Source organism: Poecilia formosa, unplaced genomic scaffold (assembly GCF_000485575.1).
Source record: "Poecilia formosa unplaced genomic scaffold, Poecilia_formosa-5.1.2 Scaffold306, whole genome shotgun sequence".
Taxonomy (NCBI): Eukaryota; Metazoa; Chordata; class Actinopteri; order Cyprinodontiformes; family Poeciliidae; genus Poecilia; species Poecilia formosa.
The window spans coordinates 89129-114123 of NW_006800245.1; the positions used below are offsets into that span (position 1 = coordinate 89129).

Genomic DNA, 24995 nt, shown 5'->3' on the forward strand with positions numbered 1-24995 from the left:
ACAGCCCACCAGCCTCATGAGTCAAAGTTCCAATATGAAAGCCAAACGGTGCATTTTGAAAAAACAGGCTAAATGAAAAAGCACTGCCACAAGCAGCACACATGATAATCATGCCATCATCAGCGTGGGGCCTCCAAGTTTCCATAACAAATGTTCACAATGCGGCATATGATGGAGGAAGGCTCTAATTTAATCCGCTCCGGCATTTTCTGACACCGCAGTGACAAGTTTGGGTCAGCAGGCTGAGGTCCAAGTCAGTGTGCATTCAAACGCAGAGCATAAAACGGACCACGTGTGCTCCACGAACGTCTTAAATCTGGTGAGTCTCAAAGGCAGCGCATCAGCCGAGGAGACGTGAAGTTCATCGAAATGTTTCTCTGAGGTATGATTTCTTCCAGGGGAAGGGAAGTGACACTTTTACTGCCAAGACGCACCTCCTGTGACGTTTTCTGTCGGCTGAACGCCACTCATCTGAATAGACCTGGCATGCTGCTGCTGAGAACAACAAAATCCAGAGTGAGCTGGCTCACTGAGGGCAAAGCGCAACACAAGTCATGAGCCTAAGCATATTAAAGAAACCAAGCAAATACTTGAGACAGCCTTAAATGAAAGCTTCAAAATGTCATTGGCATTTATTCCCCTTAATGTGACTAAGCTAAAATGAAAACTAAACGCTAAGTTGCAAACTTCAAAAAAGCCCCATCACAAAGAATCATGCAAGGAAACCATTATGGAAGCAATGTCTGAATGTGGATTTTTACATACGCTGCTGCCCCTCTGTATAAGAGGCCACATCTGACATTAATGAGGTGCAGGCTCAACAAAGAGGGAGGGCGCCATCTTTTCTCAATTCTGGATCAAGACATAAACAATATCCCGCCCTCTAAATAAACCAGTGAACGGTGCAAAGTGAATGCAACCGCTTCAGGGCTTTTGCTTATGGCACTTTCCCCCTAACAACGAGAAAAAGAAAAAAAAACAGGTTTATGGAGCAAATGTGAGCTGATGTGGAATAATTTAGAGCCAAATGACTCTGAGAACAAGATCCCGCTGAGTGGAAAGGTTGATTCTTGGCACGAAGTGAGCAGTATGGAAAGACAAAAAGAACATTCCTGAGGGCAGTCACCGGACAAGGCAGCATTGTCATTTAGGATGGGGTTAGAAGACATGATGACACTTCATCAAAAGTTACTGACCTCTAAGAGTTTAACGTTAACATCTGTGCTGGCAGTAGCTCCAAATGAACAAGCTATTTATACAGTCGAACCTCTAAAGGGATTGACTTTTCTGGAGAAACGTCGCCTCTTCTCCATATTTAGCGGGAGCACTGATCCATCTCTCGCAAAAAAAAAAAAAAAAGCAATACTGAAAAATCTAGCCGCTTTTTCTGGTGTTGTTGAAAATTCTTGAACATTGTAATGTAAAAACAGGCATCTTCCCCCCAGAAGCTCTCACAGGTGGCCTCGTCCTTACACATCAGTCCCTCTCAGCTGCAGTTAAGATTCGGTGATATCTACCCCTTCCAGTTCACTGTGTGTTCCAACACTAAGGGAACATGTTTACAGATACTTGTTGGACAAAATTAATGAACAACTTTCGCTAGTGCTTATAAATAGTTTAGACTTTTTCACACACACACACACGCACGCACGCACGCACACACACACGCACACACACACACACACAAGCCAAATTAAATATAGATCTCTGGGTTGCTGGGGAAACTCCAAATACTGGGTTTTGACCTCAAAGGCTGTTCTCGTTGTAATAAGACACAAAACTAAAAGAAATATGATGCTTGAGTACAAAGGGAGAGCACCCTGTCACGTCTTTGAAGTATGTGTGTCAGTTCTGATTAGTGCATGTGTTGGGATCAATGGATGTGAAATTCAAAATGTTCTGTTCTGGGTATTTTAATTCTGCTGTGATGTGACTCTCATGTTCTCTTGTTTTGTTTTTTTTTTTGTTTTTTTTGTTAAAGGTCTGGGAATTAAATTTCAATGATGTGCGAGTTCCCAGAAGTGGTCAGATGTTTATTAGCCAAATTAACCAGACATTTGTCCCATTAGTTTCATTTTCAAGCATCCAGCATCCTGAGGAAAGTGAAGAGACTGGACAGTATAAAGTGTGATTAAGTGACCTTATTGTTAAGTCAATGCTGTGGTGTTTGAGTTGTAGATTCTGCAATGAAGACGCAGACGTGCGGTGTACGCATAGCGTGACATTTGCTGTGGTCATGCAGCACAATTTTGCATCATGCCCAAAAAACAATCTGTGGCAGTCTGGCATAGCTAGTGATCAAATAGTGTATGCAGCATTGTCAAATGTGCAGCATTGTAAAACGGGAGCACTGTTTTCCTACATTTTTTTTCTTCTTCCGAGTCACTGAATTGAAATATGCAGAAAGCGTGACGGGGGGTGTTAGTTCAGGATAATTCAAAGAGTGGGAGGACAGTAAAAGCAGCATCCTAACAGAGGAGGCTCTAATTGTAGCCCCTCTCCACACCAACCAGACAACAATACCTAAGGAAGCAAGACAACACAGCCTGGTGGAGATAAACCCAATTGAGCTCTTGTAACCACCAATGATAAGAAGAGATTAGGGTGGAAATTACAAGCTTGGGGACAGACACTATCAGATAAAGACATTCCTCCGCAGACCATCATAAAATCATCAGATGAAAGCAGTTTTTCATTTCACGTTTGGGGATAAAAAGACAAGCATTTGATTTTTAGGTCAAAATTGTGGAGATTCAGGTGGTTTTTCCAACACTCTGTCCCCTAATTCAATTGTTGCACGGTGACTGACATGCACCATAAGTGTAATACGGCCCCATTCTGTGGGTCGCAGGGTATTTTCTTGTCATTACTCACCACCACTCACTCCCTACACAGACAGTCGCTTCAGGTGTTTCTGTTCACCCCCGGCTCCTTCCAGCATTTATTATGTCTGTGCACCTAAGGAGAGATGACTGGAACCTGAAAGAAAAACTACTTCTCTCAGACTTCTGTTTCAAATATGCCATTCTGCCCAACGAGCAGAAAGGTGAGACTCAGGGAAATATAACCTTTTGGCCTGAAGTCACAAACTGCTTCACTTGTCCTTCGGTGAGATTAGTGTTCATTTCTGAGGAGAGCTGGGGAGAAGGGATCACGAGGGGAAGGCCAAAGTCTCTGCAGAGCATACAATAAGGCTTAGTCATCAAAGGACATAGAAAAAAATCCTTAATTTTAGGAAAAGCTGTGCAATTCAATCAACTTGACAGAATATGCAAACAAAAATGTAGAATCGAGAACATCTTTGCAAAGCAAAAACCTCGGCAGAACAGTTTAAAAGAACGTTTAGAATGTTTCTTTGCCCTTCTTCCATCAAAAAAAACCCTGTGTATTTCTAAGCAAACAGCCACAGATTAAAGTGGTGCGTTCATAAAAATATCTATTATAGCTGTTTCCTTTCTGACGCTCTGCCTGAGCATTCCCACGAGAGAGAAAGTTTCCCATGGTCCCTGGCCCCTGCAGCCATATTCAGCAGGCTAATACCCTCTGAATTTGACACATTTCCAACACGCAGGGACAGGTGTCTTCAAAAGCTGGCAAAGCCCCACAGATCAGGGCACTCCCGCCTCTCTTCTGCGGGCTCCACACGCAGAAAAAAACGGGAAAATTACATGGTTTTACAAAACCAAGGAAGCCAAAACACACGTACATGCACACACACACACACACAGTGAGCAGCAGCAGTATTAAAATCCTGAGTAATTACATGCCTGAATTGCATCTTTGAGCAGAAATGTTACATAAACACAGTGAAAACCATCCGAGCTGTACGGCTCTAAACTGGACTGAGGATCAGAACCAAAATGACTTTATCAAAATCCAAAACACCAGGAATTAAAGGCAAGTGAGGGTGAAACTGAAACAAACGGCGGAGCGTTTTCCATCGTATTTTAACTACATGAAATACATTCCTGTGGATGTGATACTGAACACCAATCAGATATGAAAGCTTCCACTGGACGATAAGGTAAAATATGTTTGTGTCTCGCTTGTCAACATGGAAACAGGTAACACATAACGGGCATAAAGTTCTCACAGTACCTGAGCCATGATCAACATGATTTTTTTTTTTTGTTTTTACATTTTGTTGCATGTTTTATTGGGAATTTTAGGACAATACTGAAAGTTCTACTGTACTGTTCTACTGTATAAGCTATCTCAGCAAGATTGGTCGGAGGGTATCGGAGATCAGCAATTTTTCAGACTTTCTAATCAGTTCACAAATTCACAATTGGATTTTGATCTGCACTTTGACTAGGCCATACCAATACATAAACATATTTGGGATGGTGAAACTCCGCCCCTGTGTCAAGTCTTGCGCTCCCTCTAACATGTTTTCTTCCAGGACTGCTCTGCATTTACCTCTATCCACCTCCTCATGAACTTTGAGCAGCATTTCTGGGATTGCTGATGTAAAAAAACGTGCCATGTTTCATAGTGTGAATGGTGCGTTCAGGGATATCGTTCAACTTTTTGCAGAGTCTTCTACATGGCCGAAGCAAATGGCTGATTGGTCTTCTTATGGCTTTCTTTTTGCCACTCTTCAACAAATGCCTGATTGATGGAGGGGCATTACTAATCGTTCTCCAATCGACAGACTCTCCCATCTGACCCGTAAGTCACCTTCAAAGTTACCACGGGCCTCTGGGCTGCTTGTCTGATTAATGCTCTCCTGGTCCTGCTCACCCATTATCTTGCTGGATTTGAAGCAGTCCCAGCAACACCGTGTGCTCCAAGAGATACTCAACAATTGAGAAATTGTTTTATAGTGTAATTATGCTTTGTTACAATTTTAATAGCGTACATCTTAGCTTGTGATTGTAACGCAGTGAAGGGGTTAAAAATGCTTAAATTATTTTGCAAGGAGCTGAGCTTTGAGCTAGATTTCTGAGCTTGATTGCTTGGACGGCAGCCATAGCGTAGCAGTCTCGCTTCTGATAATTGCTTTAAATACAGATTAGTGCAACGACCAGAGCTACTGGCACAGTAAGCTCATTATTTAATGCTGACTAGGGAACTAAGAAAGTGTTACAAATTTACAAGATTCCCCTTAGCTCATAAGAAAAGAGCTTGACATCTCACATGCATTCTTGTTCTCTGCAGTCAGTCTGGGAACATTTGAGCACCTGAAAAAGCTGTTTGTCCATTTAAAACGGTCAATAAAACAGGAAAACAATCTGCAGCATTATGTCAGACGTTTTGCGCGCCTGTGGGTAATCAGGTCAGGTTTCTAATCATGTGTGACACGGAAAGCAGAGAAGAGCGAGCAAGCCGAGCGCAAGACTGAGGCGCAGCTTTCACTGTGGGACAAATATGACATTTTTTGACAACCGCTAACAGGCATGAAATATGAGCATACACTCACCACCCGCCTAAACGCAGTCTGATCTCCTCATTACACCGGGAGAGCATGTCAGATCAGAAGGCAGCGCAGATCACACACTTTCAGTGAGCCTTTGTGCACAGAGGCCATGTGAAACTTTCACCCTGTCTTCACTTTTAGCAGAGACGAGTCTTAATGAAACATGGAGCATGCTGGGAGCTCGACTGAAGCGATCCAATCTAATGGCGCTTTGGTGCAGGACGCCATAAATTAGTCCTGTTATCTGGAGATTTATTGCAACACCCTGAGGCTTGGGATTAAACAGTCGAAACAAATCGGACTTCTCGTGTCAAATAAAGTCAACTTGTTCTTTAAACTGTGCTATATTTAACATCACCTGCAACACCTTGTTTAAGATCCCAGGCAGCAAATTTATGTTTCAGAACAAGATGAGTTTACTGTCATTTACTTATAAATCTGACACCAGCGGCTGTTTTTGGCAGCCCTGACGTTTTCTAGGAACAAACCCAAGACCTACATTTGTTCCTGAGCTGATCCAGTCCCGGACTTGACCAGAGGTTTCTTAGCAAAGTGCTACAGACAGTCAGTAACAGGTATAAAGAAATGCCCACAGAATGATCCTGCCACTACCATACTCAGTTGTTGTTGGCATGCATGGCTGCAGAATATATAGAAAATCAAACATTACCACAGTGTCACTGTGCCCAATTTTAATACAACAAAAGGCAGCTCAGAATGCAGTGAACATTTTAGTTAATTATCTAGCCAGAATTATCTGGCTTCATGCCAGTTTTACATCTTAATAGGAAACTTAATTCCTGAGCAATTTAGAAATTTCCCTACAAAAACAGTAGCTGTAGCCTGATTCCGGTTTTTCAACAAAACCACGCTGCCATGATAGAAATTTCCACAATGTCAGCCATCTGTGGTTAATGTTTCAACTTAACCCAAAGCAGAAAGACATCAAAGTTGTAATTTACCTTATTTTATCAATAAAACCTTCAGAAACACAACAGGATATCACATTTTCCTGATATCATGCAATCGCACTGTGATGTGTGGCTTGTGGATCTAAAGTTATCTGAATAAGGAAACTGTAATTACATTCACAGTGATAATTTGCTTCAAGGTAACCAGTTCGAATGGAGTTTTCATCTGTTCCAAGAGTCGGCAACCATTTTTGCCCTCACTCACGTCAAATAACATTAGAGCCACAAAACCTTCTCACTCCACCCAAAAAAGACAGTTTATGAATTTCTATGACAGTCTGTAAAAGCAGTCAACAGAAGAACATGCCATAGGACAATGGAAAGTTTTATATATATGGAAAATAAAATAAAAAAACAGCTTGTACTTTGCATCATATTGATAAATAAAAAGAACTGAACAAAAAAATGATCTGATGCTGCTGAAGTATTGTTCTGTTGTGGAAATACTAAGCATGCATTGCAGGAAAGCGTATAAAATCTACTAAAACTGTCTGTTTTATTATTTGCATGTTTGAAAACATTGTCGTCTTCCATCATATTCCAACAGCTATTAAGAATCCCCTAATACAGAGGACCAGAAGAGACACGAAGAGGCAGGTTGTAGATTCCTGCTCTACTCAGTCAAATGTTCTACATTTGCTCACTTCCAGTTCTTCACTTTCCAAATGCCGCCCTGTTCCGCATCTGTCCCTCTGCCTGACCCCGATCCCGATTTCCCCCTCTGCAACACGACTATGGGCTGTGAAACCGTACACAGCAGAGACCCCCGATGCCCCTTTCCTGATCGTGTCCTCCTCACTTACAGATAAGCAGAGTTCAGAGTTTGAAGGAAGCCATGGAAACCGATCAAAGCGGGACGACGAACTGTACGATTCTGACATTTTTCTCGACGAGACGCATTGTGGAGATGTCTTACGGTGCAACGATCGGTACTGGAAAGTTCAAGTGAATGACACAAGACGTATCATGTTGCAGTCAGGAGGGTGACAGACACCGTGTCCTCTGCAGCAGAAGCAGCAGCAGTGCAGTATTCCTGTAAACCCTCTGCATTTATTTGCTGACATCCATGCAACACAAACACGAGTGAGTTTCTCAACAACATATAACCTGTGTAGTTTTTATTCAGAAGGAAAACATCTGCAGCCTTTCTGAGACGTACATAGTCGTTGGCTCGTTTCTTGCACCAGACTGCTCTCTCTCTCTCTCTCTCTCTCTCTCTCTCTCTCTCTCTCTCTCTCATCGCTTTGTGTTATTGTTCTGACATTTCACCCACAATCACGACTTCTGCTCTGATGATCTCAAAGAAGTCATAAGATGCATGTTGCTGCGTTCATAATCATCCGCAAGAAACAAACTACGTGTTGCATTTCAGCTGTGATTACCTGTTCTCTCCTTTTGCATTCGAGGGTGGAGGCTGCAGGATTGTTTGGTTGTCCTCCATGTCCACCACACATTTTGTATTCAGCTCAATCTCTGCAGAAAGAGAGAAGTTTTTTTTTTCTTTCTTTCTTTTGTGGGGGGGGAAAAAATAAGGGAGAATGTGGGGGTGTGAAAAGTCAGAGAATCTGATCTGCTTTCGCTGTGTTGAAAGTACACTCGGGCATGACTTCAGGGTTATAACTCAAGAGAATGGTGAGGAAAGCAAGTTTAAGATCAAGCGAGAACGAGAGAGGAGTTTGCGAGCGGAAATCGTCGTTTTGAACACTTACCCCTGCGGTTCATGGGCCGTACTCTCACAGCAACTTTTACCTTTGTATCCGACATTTTCGTCCACTTTTTTTTTTTTTTACTCCCACCCTGTCTGGTCTGTCTGTGCGCCGAGCTATAAATGTATATAGTCTGTAAATCCCCCGACAAGCAGTCTCGGATTTCTGCCAGACTAAAACCGCTTTCAGCAGACGCTGTTCATCAAAAAAAGCCCCCAAGGAGTCCAGATTTTGAGGAAAATAGATCCGGACAAGTTCATTTTTTCTTCCTTTAAATCCATCCGGGTTCTCCTCTTGTGCGGATCGAGCCCTCTGCTCCGGCCCCAGACAGCATCCCTAACACCGCCATCTTCCACCGGGAGCTCGACTGCTCTCCTCTGGCAGGGCTGGAGAGGCTGTGCCAAAGGAGGGGAAAGGATTTACGCACCGCGCCGCTCCTCAACAGGGAGGAGAAAAGCAGCGGCGGAGAAATGGCAAACTGCATAATGACAAGTGATAGACACGCAACAAACGTAAGCGTCGTAATGAGCAAAAGCGGGGCATACATTAAGGCATACTTTAAAGAAGTTAAACTGGTTTATGAAGCAAAACTATCTCCAAAGCACACCAAAATGAAATTTCTGATAGCACGTTAATAATTTACTTAAACTCGGTCAAATTATTAAGATTATAATTTATTATCAGATGCGTTTTGTTTTGTATTTTGATCTTTCCCATGAAGTACTCTTTCATGGGAAAAAGACAGACTTTCACATTTAAAAGTCTGTTGATGTTATTGAGTTTTCTCAGCAAAAACCAGTGAAGAAACAAGGCAAGTAATTATTAGACACTTTAATATAAATAAATAAATAAATAAATAAATAAATAAATAAATAAATAAATAAATAAATAGTAGTTTTTGGTTTTGTCCTCACAAACAACAAAACTTTGATTTTTTTTTCTTCATATCAAGAATGAAACTCCATGAAGTCACATACAGTGGGGATTATTGAGCACAGTGCAATAAAAACAGTTAAATACGTATTTGTTTTCATCCAGACTCGACAAAAGCTTTATGGTTTTTTTTAAATATATCCGAAAACGTTCATATATTGTAACGCCATTGATTTGTTCTGAAGAAACAGCGCCTCCTACCGACACAAAAGTCGCAGTGAAATATGAAAAAAGGGGCAATTCTTTTCACTTTGGTATTGATAGTGATCTTATCAGCATTAAAAATAGAGAAGAAGAAAACAAATCAAAATTGAATTTCTACTCATCCGGATTTGACCACAAGAAGGTAAAACAGGCTCATTTTTCAGTTTTTATATTTTTACTCTTTTGTATTTTTAAAATAAAGATGCAAAAACAGATCATGTTTTTCTTCTTTTTCCATTACTGCTTTATTATGAAACTATCAAATTAACAAAACTTACACAGACCCTCCTCAGTGAACACAAAAAAATGGGATATTATGAAATTGCTACACAATCAGCATCTCAGTTCCTTTTCTATTACTTTTAAACATTGCGAGCCAATTTTGAATGTGAAGTTTTGTAACTTTTGTTCTTTCTGGACTTTTGTGGCAGGAGGGTTGTTTTCTTTTCTACTTTTGTGTTCACTGTTATTGTTGTTGCTTTACGCATCATGATCGCTTATTTTCCTCCGTTTTTTCAGTGGTGTAACACTCAGCAATAAGACTCGGCTGGTTTCAGAAGTCGTCTCAGTATTTATTGGTCATTGTGGATCAACCTGTCTTGAAGATTTTGCTCGTTCCCCCATGAGCCACCTCCAGTTTCATCTTTTATTTTGCCATTAAGTATTAGTAATGCACCAGAAGGACACCAGAAGTTGAGGGATAGTTGAAGAAACGCATGTGGAAGGCCTGAGGTGGAGGTTCACTTTACAGCAGGAAAATTTACTTAAACAGAACTGCTTCTCAGCTGTTCAGAGTAAGGGAAAACTTTAGAAAACAACAAGTCACAACCTTTTAGGGTTCCTTAATTCCCCTGCTCATAGCGTACACCCAGCAGGTAATAAGTATCCTTTAAACAGACAAGTTAATTTGCAGAAATATTTAAAAGTAGAAAGCATGAAAACAGTGAAATACTTCAAACAAACTTTATTCTGTTTTTCCAATACCCCGTCTTGGTTCCTTATTACGTAATGACCATGTTGCGTCAAGCTCCGGGTTTACTACAATAAATCTTCACTGTATGGTCGCCACTGTCCACTGTGATGAGCGTGTTGCTCAGTATTACCAACCCAGCAGGTCGAATGAGACGGTCCCCGACAAGAGGAGTCAGGACTGGATGGTTCTGAAGGTTTCCTAAACTACAAATCAACCCCTGATCGCAGTCAGACACAACCACATCTCCATCACTGCCGAAAGCCACATCTGATATGTTGAACCTAAAGGACGACTGGAGGATCAGGCTGAAGCTGTCCATCTGGTAAAAAAGGTGGAAGTCTTTCGTAAACACCTTCAAATTTGTGTTGTGGTGCCTTCCTCTTGGATGCTCCAACACTGCTGTGTTTCCGGTTTTCTGGCAGTGAGCCACCGCTTTGGGACACTGAAGGTTGGCTAGGACTCTTTGATTGTCCAGGATAACGCCATGACTAAAGTTCACTTTTATTCTGAGCAGATTGCCAGCCTGGAGGTCAGAAACCAGGATGTGCCCACTACAGTCTGTGTCCACGCCCCAAGGAAGTTGGAAGCAATCTTTGACCGTCACTACGTGTACTCCCCTGGATGTGAAAACCTTCACAGATTTATCCCCTGCATCTGTCACTACGACATAACCAGTAGGACTCACTGCCACATCCACCGGGTAACAGATGTCCCCATTGCCTGTTCCTTTCTCTCCAAAACTGTGCAGCTTCCTCCCTTGTTGGTTAAACACCACCACTCTCTTCTCTCCATCATGCACCACGACTACTCCCCCCGCAGACCCCAAAACGGCGATTCCAGTGGGGTTGATGAGAGTCCCCCAGCCCCCAAACGCAGCAAGAAAATGCAGAGCTGTGTCCGAGGCAAATCCTCCTCTGGCCCTGTGAGGGGGAGCGGAGGACGAGGGTTTCTGGGACAAAAGGAGCTCCTGCAGGTCACTGAGAACCTGGCAATGGGAGGTGCTGTCAACACTGCACAGCTGTCGACAGAACGGGCACTCCAGCTTCCTCAGGAGAGGGTGGGACAAAGCTGTGATGCATTCCAGACAGAGTACATGACCACAGGAAAGGTTCTGTGGTCTGCGCTCCCTCTGTTGCGAGTTAAACGTCTCGAAGCAGACTTTACACTCCAGTAAGTTGAGCTGGATTTCCCTCAGGGTCGCCTCTGGACTCAGGCAGCAGCGATGTGGGAGATCAGGACTCTGGGCCATGATGACTGAAATACACCGATGTCCTGGTGAGGCAGCTCGGCTGACTGGTGCAGGGTGGATAAGGTTCACGAAACCAAGCTGAAAATCTCAGAGTCTGAGGCGACACGATGAAGAAAGACGGAGAGAACAAAACGGACTGGAGAAGCTCTGTGTTTACATGTCCTCTGCTTGGAGGCCTCAGTTACCACGTGATGTTTTAAATCTAGCTGAGGCTCTCTGGCGCCCTCTTTTGGAAATAACAGTTCATAAGGTGAATTTTGTACATTTACTACTGCTATTTGCACAAGTTTGTTGCTGAACACTAGTGAGCAAAGAGCATAATGAAATTAAAGAAATCTGAAAAGGTTAAGGGAAAAGAGTGGAAACAGGAAATCCATAGAGGTTCTGTTTAAAGTAGTTTGGCACTGGCAAGTTTAATGACACAGACATGTGGAAAATAGTGGTCTGATCAGAAAAGACCAAAATTGATTTTTGTTATCCTCCATGCAAAATGGTATGTGTTGCATAAATACATCACTACACACCACCCTGTACACAGAGTTGTGGCAGCATCATGCTGTGAGGATTAAGAAAAAAACTACAATAGGATGACTTGTTTAAGCATGTCGATGTGCTGGGATGGTCCAGTCAAAGTCCAGACCAAAACACAAAAGAAAATTGATGCTTGCAGATGCCATTTAGCAAAACAAACTGAAGTTGAAATTATGCAAAGGGAGTTTTTACAAAGTTTAGCCTCAGGGCAACTGGACACAAATGTATGCTGAACATTTCAAATTACTTGCATATTTATGCTTTCATTTGTTTTCATGTGCCTTAAAACCAAAACTATATACTAAAATGTGTGGTTGTAGGATAAAATAAAATGTGAAAGTCAACGCGTAGGACATATGTTCTAAGGTCGTGTAGATCTGGTATGGTTCAGCGTTAGGAAGCTATTTCTGTACGACTTTCATGATGTGCAGCCCGAATGAAATCCGACTCCAGACGGGCAGCGCTGAAGTCAGCAGGTCGAGGAGCACTTACATCCTGCCGAGGTGTCCTTCAGAGCCTGAATAAGATTATTCAATTTCAACGAGTGTTAAGTAAAAAAAAAAAAAAAAAGTAAAATCAGCCTTAAAGATGACTATAAAATATTTCTAATTCTTAATTTAAAACCTAAGGATGATTGTTAAAAAAAAAAAAAACACACCAGAGATTTGAAAATAGAGGAAATGTAAAACATTTTAATATGTTGATTTTTTTTTTCACAGTGAAACAAATAGCACAGGTCATCTTCAACAGTAATGGTTTTTTGGCAAAATGAAATGTATATCCAGAGACGACGTACCATTTACAAAGCCTAATGTTGCCCGGGCGACCGTTCCACCGAGGCCAGCATTCGGATTGTCGAGGATACGCGAAATATCTCAGTGCTGAGATGATACTGATAGAGCAAAATGACAACAAAGCGCCGACGAAGCTCTCCAGGTAAGAGTATCCAATAACAGAGAGCTTAGCCTAAATACAGACCGAGAAGCGTTAGGAATAAGAAATAATTCCATGCAAACAGGCACAAGGCGTGAATAAAAATGTTAAAGACAGTAAAAGACAATACTTGTGTTCAGGTTTAGATAATATAGACTTTTCTTTTTTTCCTACTGTTGTAACATTATCCTATTAAAACACTTGATTTGACAGTCATGCAAAAAAAAAAAAAATGAACAGAACGAGAAGGTTGGCGGGAAAAGAAAACCACCTGCACACCGACATGCAAGAGTCTGAATAATTGCCCTTCAAACGTAGAAAAATTTAAAATAACGTAGCAGCCACAGGCGGAGAGGGGAAAGCAAAGTCACCCTGGATCACAATAGTTCACATAATACTAGAACATTACGAAATGTACAGTATTTTCAGGGAAAATCTCCTGCAAAGTGCTTTAACTGTGTGCTTCTTTACAAAATGAACCTCAGCTGATCACGCTAACAAGCCAAAGCTGTCTGGCATGGAAATTCTGCCCACATTCAAGTATTAAAAAAAAAAAGAGAGAGAACAATGCAAACATTTAGGAAGTAAACAGATAATCAGTGAAGAATGCAAATATAAAAAAAAAAGACCAAAAAAAAAAGAAAACAGGCTTCAAATAAAGTGATCAAATCTTTAAAATGGCTTTTAACATCATGATGCTTTTGAACCAACTTACTGGCATTCAGCCAGGTGAATGCCAGCCTTCAGTGATATATCGTGTTGCAACTTAAAAACTACAATGGACACACGCAGTCACAGCTACAGTCGCTTTTATTCTCTCACACGCCCACAGACTGTCTCGCTCTCAGTCACACACAAAGAAACCTGTGATTAGTGGTTTAGGAGTTTCTTGAGCACTCACTGCTGCAACGTGCAGCTCTGTTAGTTTGAGCCGCTACACTTTTCATCACGACACAGCGATCACCTGTTCATCCGCTTCCTATTATCCAATGTCTTGCTCTCCCTCTCTCCAGAAAGTGGCGGCGGTGGGATGGTGAAGTTTCAGGATCTTCTGCAGAAGGAGCTCGGATGTCTCGCGGCCTCCGCGGCTCAGCTTACTACTGGCTGTCGATGCCGTTTAAGGGTTTGTTTTTCCCTCTGCGTCTGATCGTAGGGCTCTCACCGTTTGAGTCCATGTCATCTAAAATGTGACGTTCAAACATTTAAGATACATTCAGGTAAAAATACACACAAAGCGCATATTTATAGTTCCCACTTTTTTTTTTGTTGTTGTTGTTTGCAGTTTTAATATTCAGAACATTTCACTACAAAAAATAAAACTTATCAGTTTTTAAGTAATTAAGTAAGTCAATGGGTCTCATCCATGTTCAATAGTTTGACTTTTGATTTTCAAGCAGCGACTCGTTGCCCTGCTGCTCTGGCATCTGGAGCAAAGCACCATTCTCGAAATCTGGACTTTTCAAATACCAGCTAAAGTATGATAAATTACTTGCAGAATTTTTAAAAGCATAGTCTGTGAACACTTCTGCCGATATCCTGTTTGTGAAAAGAAAATATAATTACAGTTTTTGTGCTTTGTTTGGCATTTTAACCAAACTTGGTTAGATTTAAAAAAAATAATCCAAGTGGAGGATAGTCTGTAGAATAAACTTTTTACCCAAACTCAATTTTCCATACTTATCCAAACTTAGAAACTGGTAAAAACAGATTCCATAACTTTTCAAGACTGCAAACAAACCATGAATGAAACACTTGTTCAGGCACTAGGGGCCAGTGCTTTACAAAAAAACAACCTAAACGTCGTCACTGACAGACAACAGTAGACTCCGTACCTCTAAAATCCCCAGACATGTGGTCAGGAGACTCTGAGTAGTTACTGTCTTCACACTCTGAAAGGCTCTGCAAGAGGAGAGGAAAGACACATGACACACATTCCTGTAACAGAGCTCACATCATATGCAACAACATGCAACTGATCCTGCACAATGTTTCCAGTAGACCAAGAAGACAAAACCCTTAAAGTTTTGTACTAGTAAGAGCTCATTTACTGCCATAAAGAAAATCTAACTACTACCAAATATGAATGAAGCCAAAGTTTATGTAGCATAAGAGAACAGCAGAAAACAGTTTTCAAAAATGTTTAGTTTTCAGAACAAGATATTTTAAAAGAAAGTGAAATGAAAATGTGGCTGCTCTTTAGCTACAGCAATAGTAAATAAATGAAGAAGATGTATTTTTCTTCACCCACCAACAAAGTTTCTCTATTTGACTTTTTTGCCCCAGGAAATGAAACGACTAGAACCTCGGCTTCAAATAAAGGAGAAATCCCGGGTACCGGCGACTGTCACTGTTAGATTCTTGGTGATGTTTTTTAAGTGCTCCAGATAAATCCTCATTTAATTCTTCACATAATGAACACACATTCAAGATTAAGACTTTGCCATCTCTACTTTTGGCCTAAAGATTAATTTCTCTGTATTTTGTACTTTACATTATTCTCATGGACACAACTAGGTTACAAGCTATAGGGTTTTTTTTTTTTGTAAATCATGTTGAGATTGAGATGACATCACTTAAATTACATGTATTATTTTCCAAATTAATCAGAACATGAAGGAACCGACTAAGATAACCTTTCAAAGAGTTATGTAAAGAAAAAAAAAAGCTTCTCTTCATTGAGATAGTTCACTAAAAATGATTATAAGTGAACATTAAAGATGGTCTCTGGCATGTTAACAAAAGCTATTAATTAAATTAAATTCAGTTTATTTACATAGTGCAAATTCACAACAAACGTCATCTCAATGTACTAAAAAAAATAATTTTAGCTCATTTCAGTTATAATAAAAATGCATCTCAACAGGAAGCCAACCCTGGATGAAACCTGAACGTCACCGTCTCTCTTTGCCACACACACCCTGCTTCCAAGTACTGGATTAAAAAAAGAAACATTCCTGAATGCTGGAACAATAAACACACCTTTCCCCTTGGACCATATGTTTCTGCATACCACACCATCCCATACAGACACAGGAATGTAATGAAGGCCTGAAAACAGGAACATAGCACAAGCTGTCAAATAACTCAGTAAAAAGGATTCATCTATAACAATAACTCATTGAAAGTTATTCGATTGGTGGTTAAAGTACGTATTTTTAAGCAGAGGCTGCGTGACGTTGCACAGAAATGGTGATCTTACCAAACACAGCAGCCAGAGGACCACATAGAGGATCTGCGTTTTCGAGAACAAGTCCTGTCCAAATTTAATACACGCCAAGGCCTCTAGAAAGGCTATCGCCCTGCAAACAGCGAGAGGGGGAAACGATCACGGACTGAAACCTTTGGCCAACCTGGAGGATATTTTTAGTTTGAACGAGGAGACACAAGGCCTCGGTCAAACATGTACGGTGGATGTAAAGAGTTTACAGACCCCCAGTTAAAATGCCATTATTTCTCATGCAAAGAACTGAACCATAACAATGATAAAAAAAAAAAGTTGGATGCATTTCAAAATGTAATCTGACATATATCCTTCAATTAAAATAAAAACAATTTTACCAGAAATTTTATTTATTTATTTTTTAAATCTAACAGGAATCTGTGGATCGCCTAAAGAAGGTTTAGGACAGATGTCCTCACAATCTGATACCTTTGGAGAGAAAAAAAGACTAAAAGGAGGAAATTTACTGCTGATTTTCTGAGTTATCTCCACCTCTCTCTGCCTGCCACTATAGTCCCATTTTCCTTTGACTAACGTTACATATTTTCCCACTTAATACTCACCCAAAGACCCAGCACTGCGTCCCCACTCTCTTACACTGTGTATCTGTAAGGTATGCATAATACTGCCTGGAACAAAAAAACAAACAAACACAATGCAGGCATTAATTTATTTCACCAACACTTCTCAGCCTTTTTCTTGCCCCAGAGAAAAAGAAAGGTCGCAACAGCGTACCGTACTGTCGGAGCCGTGATGATACCAACGAACAGGATTCGACACCAGCTGAGCGCGTGGCTCGCGGGAAAGACGAAAATGTGCTTGAGGAAGAACGTGTTCAGTTCTGTTAGCTGTGAGGAAAACAAATAAAGCTGGTTTCAGTAACGAAGGCTGTGTGAAAACCCCAAAAAATGGCTGGTGACAAATATACAGTGTAGACTTGAAGAAGTCTGAGCCACGAGTCAATAAATAAAAAGATCCGAGAAACAACTGAAAACAAATTGTTGGCTTCTAATGGCAAAACAGATGTGTCTCCTAATCTAATCTTGTTTGTTACAGTTTTAAGCTTTTCTCTGACCAGGCCTGAACCGGTCAGCAGTTCCTCAGTATAAACAGGTTTTAGACAGTTATGGTTTCAAAATCACAAAGATTTACCGCCACACTGTCCCTACATTTGGAAATATTTCACACACAAGTCCAGTGAAAGTGTCTGAGATAAGTTGTCACCAGGCTCACAGGGGATAATGTATTACCGTCCCTCCCCCACCTGTTGCTGGACACCTCTGGACAGTGGCGTGAAACAGAGTGAACTAAAAATGGTTTTACTGAATCTATTACATCATGTTACACATTTGACATAGTTGTATAAAACCAAACTACTCTGAAATGGTTTATAGGAAAGTATTGAGGTGTCAATAAAAAAATGCACCAATGACTTAAACTTATTTTTTCTTAACATGTTTATTTCCCTATTTAATCTGACATTCCTACGAGTAGCGCCAATATTTGTGGAGTGTTTTTTTTCTGAACTGTAAAAAGAATTAATAAAATGCATCCCATCTTATTTTAATAATGCAAATCTTGCCATTTCAGGAAACATTTGGAAAAGGAGGAAATTAGTTTGGAGCAGCTACAGAGTAAATAGTTTTTTTTTAAATTTCCACCTAATGGAAACATGATCTTCAAACATGCTGACATGGGCACAGAGCAAGCATGGGTGTGGAAAACGACACTCAATAGGGGCTTTGTTCAAAATGTGAGAAAGGTTTGTAAAAGAAACGGTGTCCACAAGGGCCGCGATTGTAAACGGCTTCCCAGATAAGGAGCGTAGCCTCAGGCTCCAACGCTCTGAGGCAGGTCGCGTTTTACCCTCGGCTTTTTTGCAGCGGCACCAGAAAACAAACCTGTTGGCAGCGGCAAAGCAACCGGCTAAACAGGAAGAGGAAGTGAGAGAAGCCAGACCCCGCTCTGAACGGCTGAATCAGATTTAATCTCTTAAAGTAGTTCTCACAAAGAGCAGCCGTCAGCACGTAATGCTTCAACTGGGTGTGTTACGAAAACTAAATAAAAATCGCCAACATCATATTTAACAGCAAGAGGCTAAAACATTTACTCAAACGATCTCAGGGGTAAAGGATTAGCAGTCAATGTGTCGACGACAAAACACCTGTGTGCTTAACGGATCCGCGAGGATTAAGATTTCACCAACAGACAGAGGAATCAGCTCAGCGGGGGACTTAGCGCGCTGGATGATATCCGAACCGTCAGCGCTTCCAAGTCGCCGTTGAGACGCCAGAGCAGGATTTGGCCGGTGACCCACCTGCCAGATGATCATGAACAGGTAGACGCCCGTGACCCGCTGCAGGGAGGACTTTGGATCAAGCCAGCGCACGTAGGTCCAGCTCGCAGGCGTGAACTGCAGCACGGCTCGCTTGATCTTCCCCGTGGTGGTGTGGATGTCCCTGATTAAGTGGGATAGAAGTGGGATTACGCAGACTTACTGACAGATTTATTAAAACGTATTATTCTAATGCCTTCAGCAAGAGCAAACAGAGCTGACGTCGCAACACAAAGCACTCGACTTCGCCTTTTTGATTAATTTCTGGGATTATCTTTTGGAATAATTTCAGAATCCCATCTGTAATACCTTTATACAGGGGATTAAATTATACACAAATCCTTTAGAGTTGCAAAAGAAACTAAATACACAACATTAACAATAAACGCTATACACTTTGACAATAAAATTTGTTTCATTATCAAAAAAACATTTTTTTTTACCTTTTTCATTATTTTTGACGCCTTATACAGTTGGATTTAAATCAAGTTAAACTTATTCACAAACTCAAAAATAAATTTTTTCCGTCAGTAAACGCAGCACATGCATGCTTCCAGGTGAGAGCATCGACAGTCTTTAGCGTGGAAGTTGTTATTGGGTGGAAAAAAGTAAACTAGTTAGTTAATTTTGAGGTTTTTAAAAATAAAGTCAGAGGAACCACAAGTGTGTAAGAACATCCCAAAAACTCTCTGCAGTTTTCCTTCAGCCTGCAAGAGAGAGCAGGACTTTCAGCTGATAACAGAAAGCCTGAGCGACGTAAAATTCAGTCGGTCCGTTTCATCGTTTTGACGTTTCAACGTCTGTTTTGTTACGAATCGTTTGGAAATCTCACCGTTTCATTTCAGTAATGCTTCCCTACATAAAAGCTAATATACTGTGCTTACGACAGATTAAAATGTTAACTTATTTATTTTGCCTTTTTCTGTTTAAATATTACTAACAATCTTAATCATCTCCTCCGAAAAATACTGTGCGACTTTGCCTTCGCTTCCGATATAAGTAATGACTGTTCGAGCTCCGTTATAGTTTTACAGAGAAATTAGAAGGAACGGGGAATCAGCACCAGGAGGTCGCAGCTAAAAGACGAAACGCTGACGTGAAACGGCTGCTGATAAATTCTGGGGCGTAAATTCGTACTTAATACTGGCCCAGTGGTACGTCCTCATCTCCAGGAAGCGGCAGACGGTCATTCCGAGCCAGATTCCTCCTCCGTTGCACAGGAGGATGTCCAGGATCACCTGGTCCCACCAGCACTCCGCAAAGTTGGGCAACAAATGCATGAAGAAAAGCTGTTAAATACAGAAAAGAAAAAAAAGACAATTACATTTGGAGACCGGACCACGAGTGTAAAATCTGAATTTAATATCTAACGTCAAACTAATCCGACTCTTGCTCCGTTACATAAACACATTACATCACAAGCTTTGGTGATTTAGACAGGCAGGCAGCCAGGAGGCTCACAGCTGTGGAGCTTTCATTGTTTGGAGTGTTTGTTTACCTCCGTAAGCTCCCAGGTGATACTGATGGTCCAGCAGAGGCCGTAGCTTCGGATGAGGAGGGCCTTCATGCCCCAGCCCCAGAAATGGCTGAACGCAAAGATGTCAAAATGGCTCATGATTCTCTCCCAGGTGATGACGTGGCAGTTCACCGCGTACTCCTGCGGGCGACGGCACAGACAGCCACGTTATGACCACCCCCGCCAACGGTGGGAGGAGCAGAAGGCAAATAGACGAGAAAGTCGTTTTTTTTGTTTGTCTTTTTTTACTGTACGCTGTTGTCACAAACCATAATGTCTGCCTCTCTCTTGGCGTAGCGCAAGTTGGGATCCAACCAGTACATGAGCTGCTTCACCTGCTGCCAGTTGAGGAAGATGATGAAAACCAGGAACAGAAAGTAGAGCACACTCAGACCTTAAAAACAGAAGAACACGACCTTCAGCAAGGAAAGAATCTATAATAAAAAATATATATATTTTTGCTCTGAAATACGTTCGCTAGACACTCACCAAACACTATCCGCCATATTGCTGGATGCGGCCTGGTGAAGGGGCCTGAAAGCAGATTTATTAAGACAACATGTCAAACGATGGGAACCGAGCCGAGATTTACTGCTTCACCGATAAGAGCTGAGATCACTGGATACTAGCAGTGGAGGTTTCATGCCAGCCTAAGCCTTGTACTAACAATAGACGGCAAGAGTGACCCCACTGACAGACTCTGTCCACGCCTGTGTTCAAGTATTAGCTTCAAAGCGCCTCTTTCCTCCTACATACAGGCAATCTTTGCACTTCCTTTACTGTAAAAGAAGCAGTTTTGAAACTAGATTAAGGGGTAAGCAAACATATACCGATTCAAACTGTATATTCAACAACCACCACTACTTTGGGGGAAAGAGCCGTCACAGCGCATGCCTGCCAAGTTTATAATTTGACAGGCATGTGCCGAGACGGCCTTCACAACAGGTCTTTGTGAAGGCCTGCTGTGAAGGCCTAAGGTACAGCAGGCCTTCGGTGCCAAATCCTGCTTTATTGTAAAGTTACGCTCCAATAAAAGTAATGCTAGCCACATTAATCCTTCACTAACATACTTAAGACAGTTAAAAAATGTGAATCTGTTTTGAAATTCATTTGAAATCCTGTTAAAACTCTTACACACACCCCAGGTAATCACACCTCTGGTCCTCATAAATAATTAACTGAAGAGATCAATTGAAGAGAAGCTTTTTAAAACTTCTTTGTAGGTGCAATAAATTAGTCAATGATTTAACGGTCTGACACATGAAAACAAATTAAAAGTTTATTTACTCTCAAATACTATGTTGGACTCCATTGTTATTTATTTTCAAAGGATTTTGCAGAAAAGTCTTGTGATAGGTTAAACCGCTGTTCAAAAATAAATAAATTTTATTTAACTATAATCATTTTATTGTGAACTTGGCAACATTTTTAACACGGTCAGAAAACACACAAGGTATATCTTGTAATTTACAGTCCTTAAAGAAATCAGGATTGCTTTAAATCAGATTGGTGCGTCTATGCAGACAAGCGTTTAAATCATTATGCTTGCAGGTTTCTTGCACTTGCGTGACAAACTTCTCTCTCTCTGCCTAATTTACAGCATTATAACTAATGTCTTCAAACATCCTTACTCACATTTCTGCACAAAATAACATCCACAATTCCTAGGAACTATGTTGTGCTCTCACCGTTGGGAAATGCCAAAACACTGATGACCAGGAAGAAGGAGATGACCAGGATGAGCCCCACCCAGACATTATTGTCAGGATTTCCATCATCTCTGCGGACAGCATGAAAAACAATCACTAATTAGCAGCTAATAGCACCGAACTATGACACACAGCCCTGCCCATTGCGTAACCATAGATTATATTGCCTTTACTGTGGATATGTAACTCAGGTTCATAGATGAAACATAAACTAATATGGCACATTTAGCTAACAATGCAATGTTATCACTCGTTTCTACAACGTTGCAGCGAAAGAAAAACAACATAACCTAAACAACCCCTATTTTGCAGCTCATGTTTAATTACTTTAAAGATTAAAAAAATGATCATCCGTGATGAGAGAAGCTCAGAGAGCACCAAAGCTCGGTAGCTGAGCTTCCTGTATCCGAGCATCACTGTCGCTAGGCTAGGCTAAGCTAGCGTTAGCGGCGCACTCCTCTCACCTTGTAAACGCGAAATACATCAAACTGAGCACCGTGCATGTCAGCAGCGTGATGGTGTGCGGTTTATAGAAAAAATCGATGGTGATATCCTCGACCTGCTGCTCGTTAATCATTCGGAAATGCATCCTGTAGTTGACATCATCTTTGCTTAACGTGTGGGATCCGCTATACACGGACGCCATGGCAGGCAGGACGCGGCCAGCGGAGCAGGAGCAGCAGCGGCAGCAGCGGCGGCTCCTCACAGCGGCTGGGGCGACATGAGAAAGTGATCCGCCGCAGCCACCAGATCAGACGAGCAGGCAACGAAAAAAATATATATATATAAAGTTACATAACTAACTGGCGGTGTGCAAGCAGAAAGCGATGAGCTCAGAGAGGAGAGACGGGTCCAGAGAAAGCGTTCAGTTTAGGTTGTGATTGGTTTGTGGAGGAGCTTCACAAACACAAAGCGGAAGAGTTTTGTTCGACCTTATCATTATGTGGGGACGGGCATTAGGGTTCCTGGCAATGATCTGGTTCTTCTGACTCGTATCATCGATAAGAATCAGTTCTTTCGGTAACCTTCACTTCAAATTCTTGCATGCATCTGGATAAATGATCAAAAATGTAGTTAAATCCATTACTTAGTTCAAATAGTTAAACTCATGAAGATTCTTTGTATACTCATTTTTGAGCCCAAGGGAAACAAAAAACGATTTTAAATAAAGAATATTTGTGAAAATACTAGCCTTCAGACGATTGTGAGGCAAAGCCCATTCAAGAGTTTGATTCTTTGTTGGAGTCAGACTATGATTATGAGCAGTCATGAATTTTTAAATCATTATTTAAAGTAAACTCTGCCAGTCAGTGAGTCCTTCAGATATTTTGTGCTTTGCCAATAGAGAAGTCTGTTTGCAACTCTTGAATCAGACATGTTAGTAAGGAGAAAAATGACTTTACTGTTGCTCAGTGTTACAGTCTACTCTTTTTCAGAAAAATATAAACTTTTCCTTTCATTTGGATATCAAGTACCCAAAATAAATAAATAAATAAATTAAAAAAATGGAGATATAGTTAAATCCATATTCATCGCTAAAAGGTTCTGACTCCAATTGTTCAAGTGAATTAGCACCGTCAGCTGGCTCAGTCATAACTGGCACATCATGTGAGTTTTCAGATGAAGGACTTTAAACCATGACAAATGGCTTTAAACATTTATTTAAGTCGCCACTTCAGTTTCTTCAGGTGTAACATTAGACACAATGAGTGAATAGAACACAAATAAAGCAATTTATGAATGTAAAATTAGGTGCAGAACAGATGTCTAAAACCGAACAAACAAAATTGTCTATTTTTTTTGTTGTTGTTGTTGTTCACTCAGAACTTCTCACCAATAAGGAGAATAAATAGCTAGATATAAAAGCTTTGAAAGTTTTAATAAAACCTTTTTCCTGGAATACAAACAGCGACTTCAAGGGAATGTTGAAGAAACATGACTTGCTTTGTGTTTGTCTCCCTCTTGTGGCCACTCATAACTGTACATCTGACTTCCGATTTGTTCCCCGTTATCAGAACCCTGTAGAATCGTCACCCAAACTAGCAATTTTCTAATTATTTAGAAATTAAATGTATGCCTAAAATGTTAAAATTGTAAACGTGGTTTTGCAAATCTCCTCCCCAAACTTCCTTCTGTACAAATTACAACAGTGTGCACCAGGGCTTATTGTTTTCGTTTTTAAGCATTAATTGTTCACTAAGCACTTTGCCATCTGTGCCTAAGTTATTATCTCAATAAGAGGCAGGATGTTGTTAGTGTGTTGCATCATATATAAATGAATAAGTAAATACATAAATAAAAGCAAACATAGAGTTAGAAGTGTTCTAGTCTTAATGTTCTCCATCTAATGGTTTTCTGTTGTTGAGTTGTATGACATTCGAAAAATTATTAAAATAAATATATGAATTATATATTAACATATTTAATAATATATTGCATTTGCACAATTTTCTTATGTTCGAGAAATTAACAATTTGAGTAAGGAACACAATACGATCAAACGTAACTGAGTTATTCAGTACAAAACTTAGTAAAGCTAAATTAATTTGAAGGCTATAAGGGGCTTCTGGGGAAAAAGAGTTTAGTTTTTATTGATGGTTAAGAATAATTTCTATGACAAAAATTTTTAGGGGTCAACTTTCTAACGTCAGTGGTGCAGTTTCCTTCTTTTCACCCTTTGCAGATCTGCCCCTCTATAAACAAATACAATGTCTTTTTTCAGTTGAACAGATGACGGTAATTTATTTTAGATATCAATAAATGTAACAAATGCCAATTGGTAGCATGTCGCCAATACATCAAATATTTTTATATCCTTATTTTTCTTTTTATGTTCAGTAAGAAGACAAACCATTAACAAACCACCAACATTCAGAGATGAGTTGATAAAAGTGACAAGATGATTTACAAACATGATATGAACAAGCAAACACTCAAGGTTTAAAAAAGTTTTAATAGTTAATAGAGTTCAGTATTTATTCATTTATTTTACCACAGTTAAGTGAGAATTATTTATTTTGAACATGATAGAAGTATAAAATCACACACATGAATAAGGAATGAAAAAGACACATATTTTCATACAATAATAATCTTAACATGTTTGAAATGAAGTAAGAGACTCATGAACTCCTACTCCATAAACTCATAACATATTTTCAGATGGACCCTCATTGTTACATCAAATAATAAAAAATAAACATAGGTTAATTAATTTTCCATTTTATCTGGGTTTACATGTCTAAATGTCCACACACACACACACACACACACACACACACACACACACACACACA

The 24995-nt window shown here is 40.5% G+C and overlaps 3 protein-coding genes across 6 annotated transcripts in view; all 3 read right to left on the bottom strand.

The window, feature by feature from the left end:
• The window catches only part of kif13a (kinesin family member 13A), a 43073-nt gene extending 34497 nt beyond the window's left edge, over nt 1-8576 (bottom strand). For 2 of the 4 annotated variants that reach the window (XM_016660983.1, XM_007572650.2), the window contains exons 1-2: nt 8100-8575; nt 7773-7863 (exon numbers count right to left, since the gene is read on the bottom strand). In XM_016660983.1, the coding sequence (XP_016516469.1) occupies nt 7773-7863; nt 8100-8154 (146 nt within the window). In that variant the 5' untranslated portion in view covers nt 8155-8575. Of the gene's footprint in view, nt 1-7772; nt 7864-8099 lie in introns of all 4 variants that reach the window. The other 2 variants (XM_016660982.1, XM_016660984.1) reach the window with 2 other exon arrangements.
• Nucleotides 8577-9427: 851 nt separating this feature from the next.
• Nucleotides 9428-11655, bottom strand: LOC103152257 (E3 ubiquitin-protein ligase NHLRC1). Its single transcript, XM_007572651.2, has one exon. It carries the CDS (start codon nt 11453-11455, stop codon nt 10256-10258), a length of 1200 nt encoding a protein of 399 aa, XP_007572713.1. The 5' UTR covers nt 11456-11655; the 3' UTR covers nt 9428-10255.
• A 1003-nt stretch (nt 11656-12658) lies between these two features.
• Nucleotides 12659-22629, bottom strand: ptdss1a (phosphatidylserine synthase 1a). Its single transcript, XM_007572652.2, has 13 exons — nt 22164-22629; nt 21679-21770; nt 20480-20524; nt 20260-20384; nt 19973-20131; nt 19612-19763; nt 18457-18598; nt 16875-16987; nt 16703-16768; nt 16119-16218; nt 15899-15967; nt 14752-14818; nt 12659-14099 (listed from the first exon to the last, which is right to left on the bottom strand). Exons 1-13 carry the CDS (start codon nt 22343-22345, stop codon nt 14017-14019), a joined length of 1395 nt encoding a protein of 464 aa, XP_007572714.1. The 5' UTR covers nt 22346-22629; the 3' UTR covers nt 12659-14016.
• Nucleotides 22630-24995: the final 2366 nt, after the last annotated feature.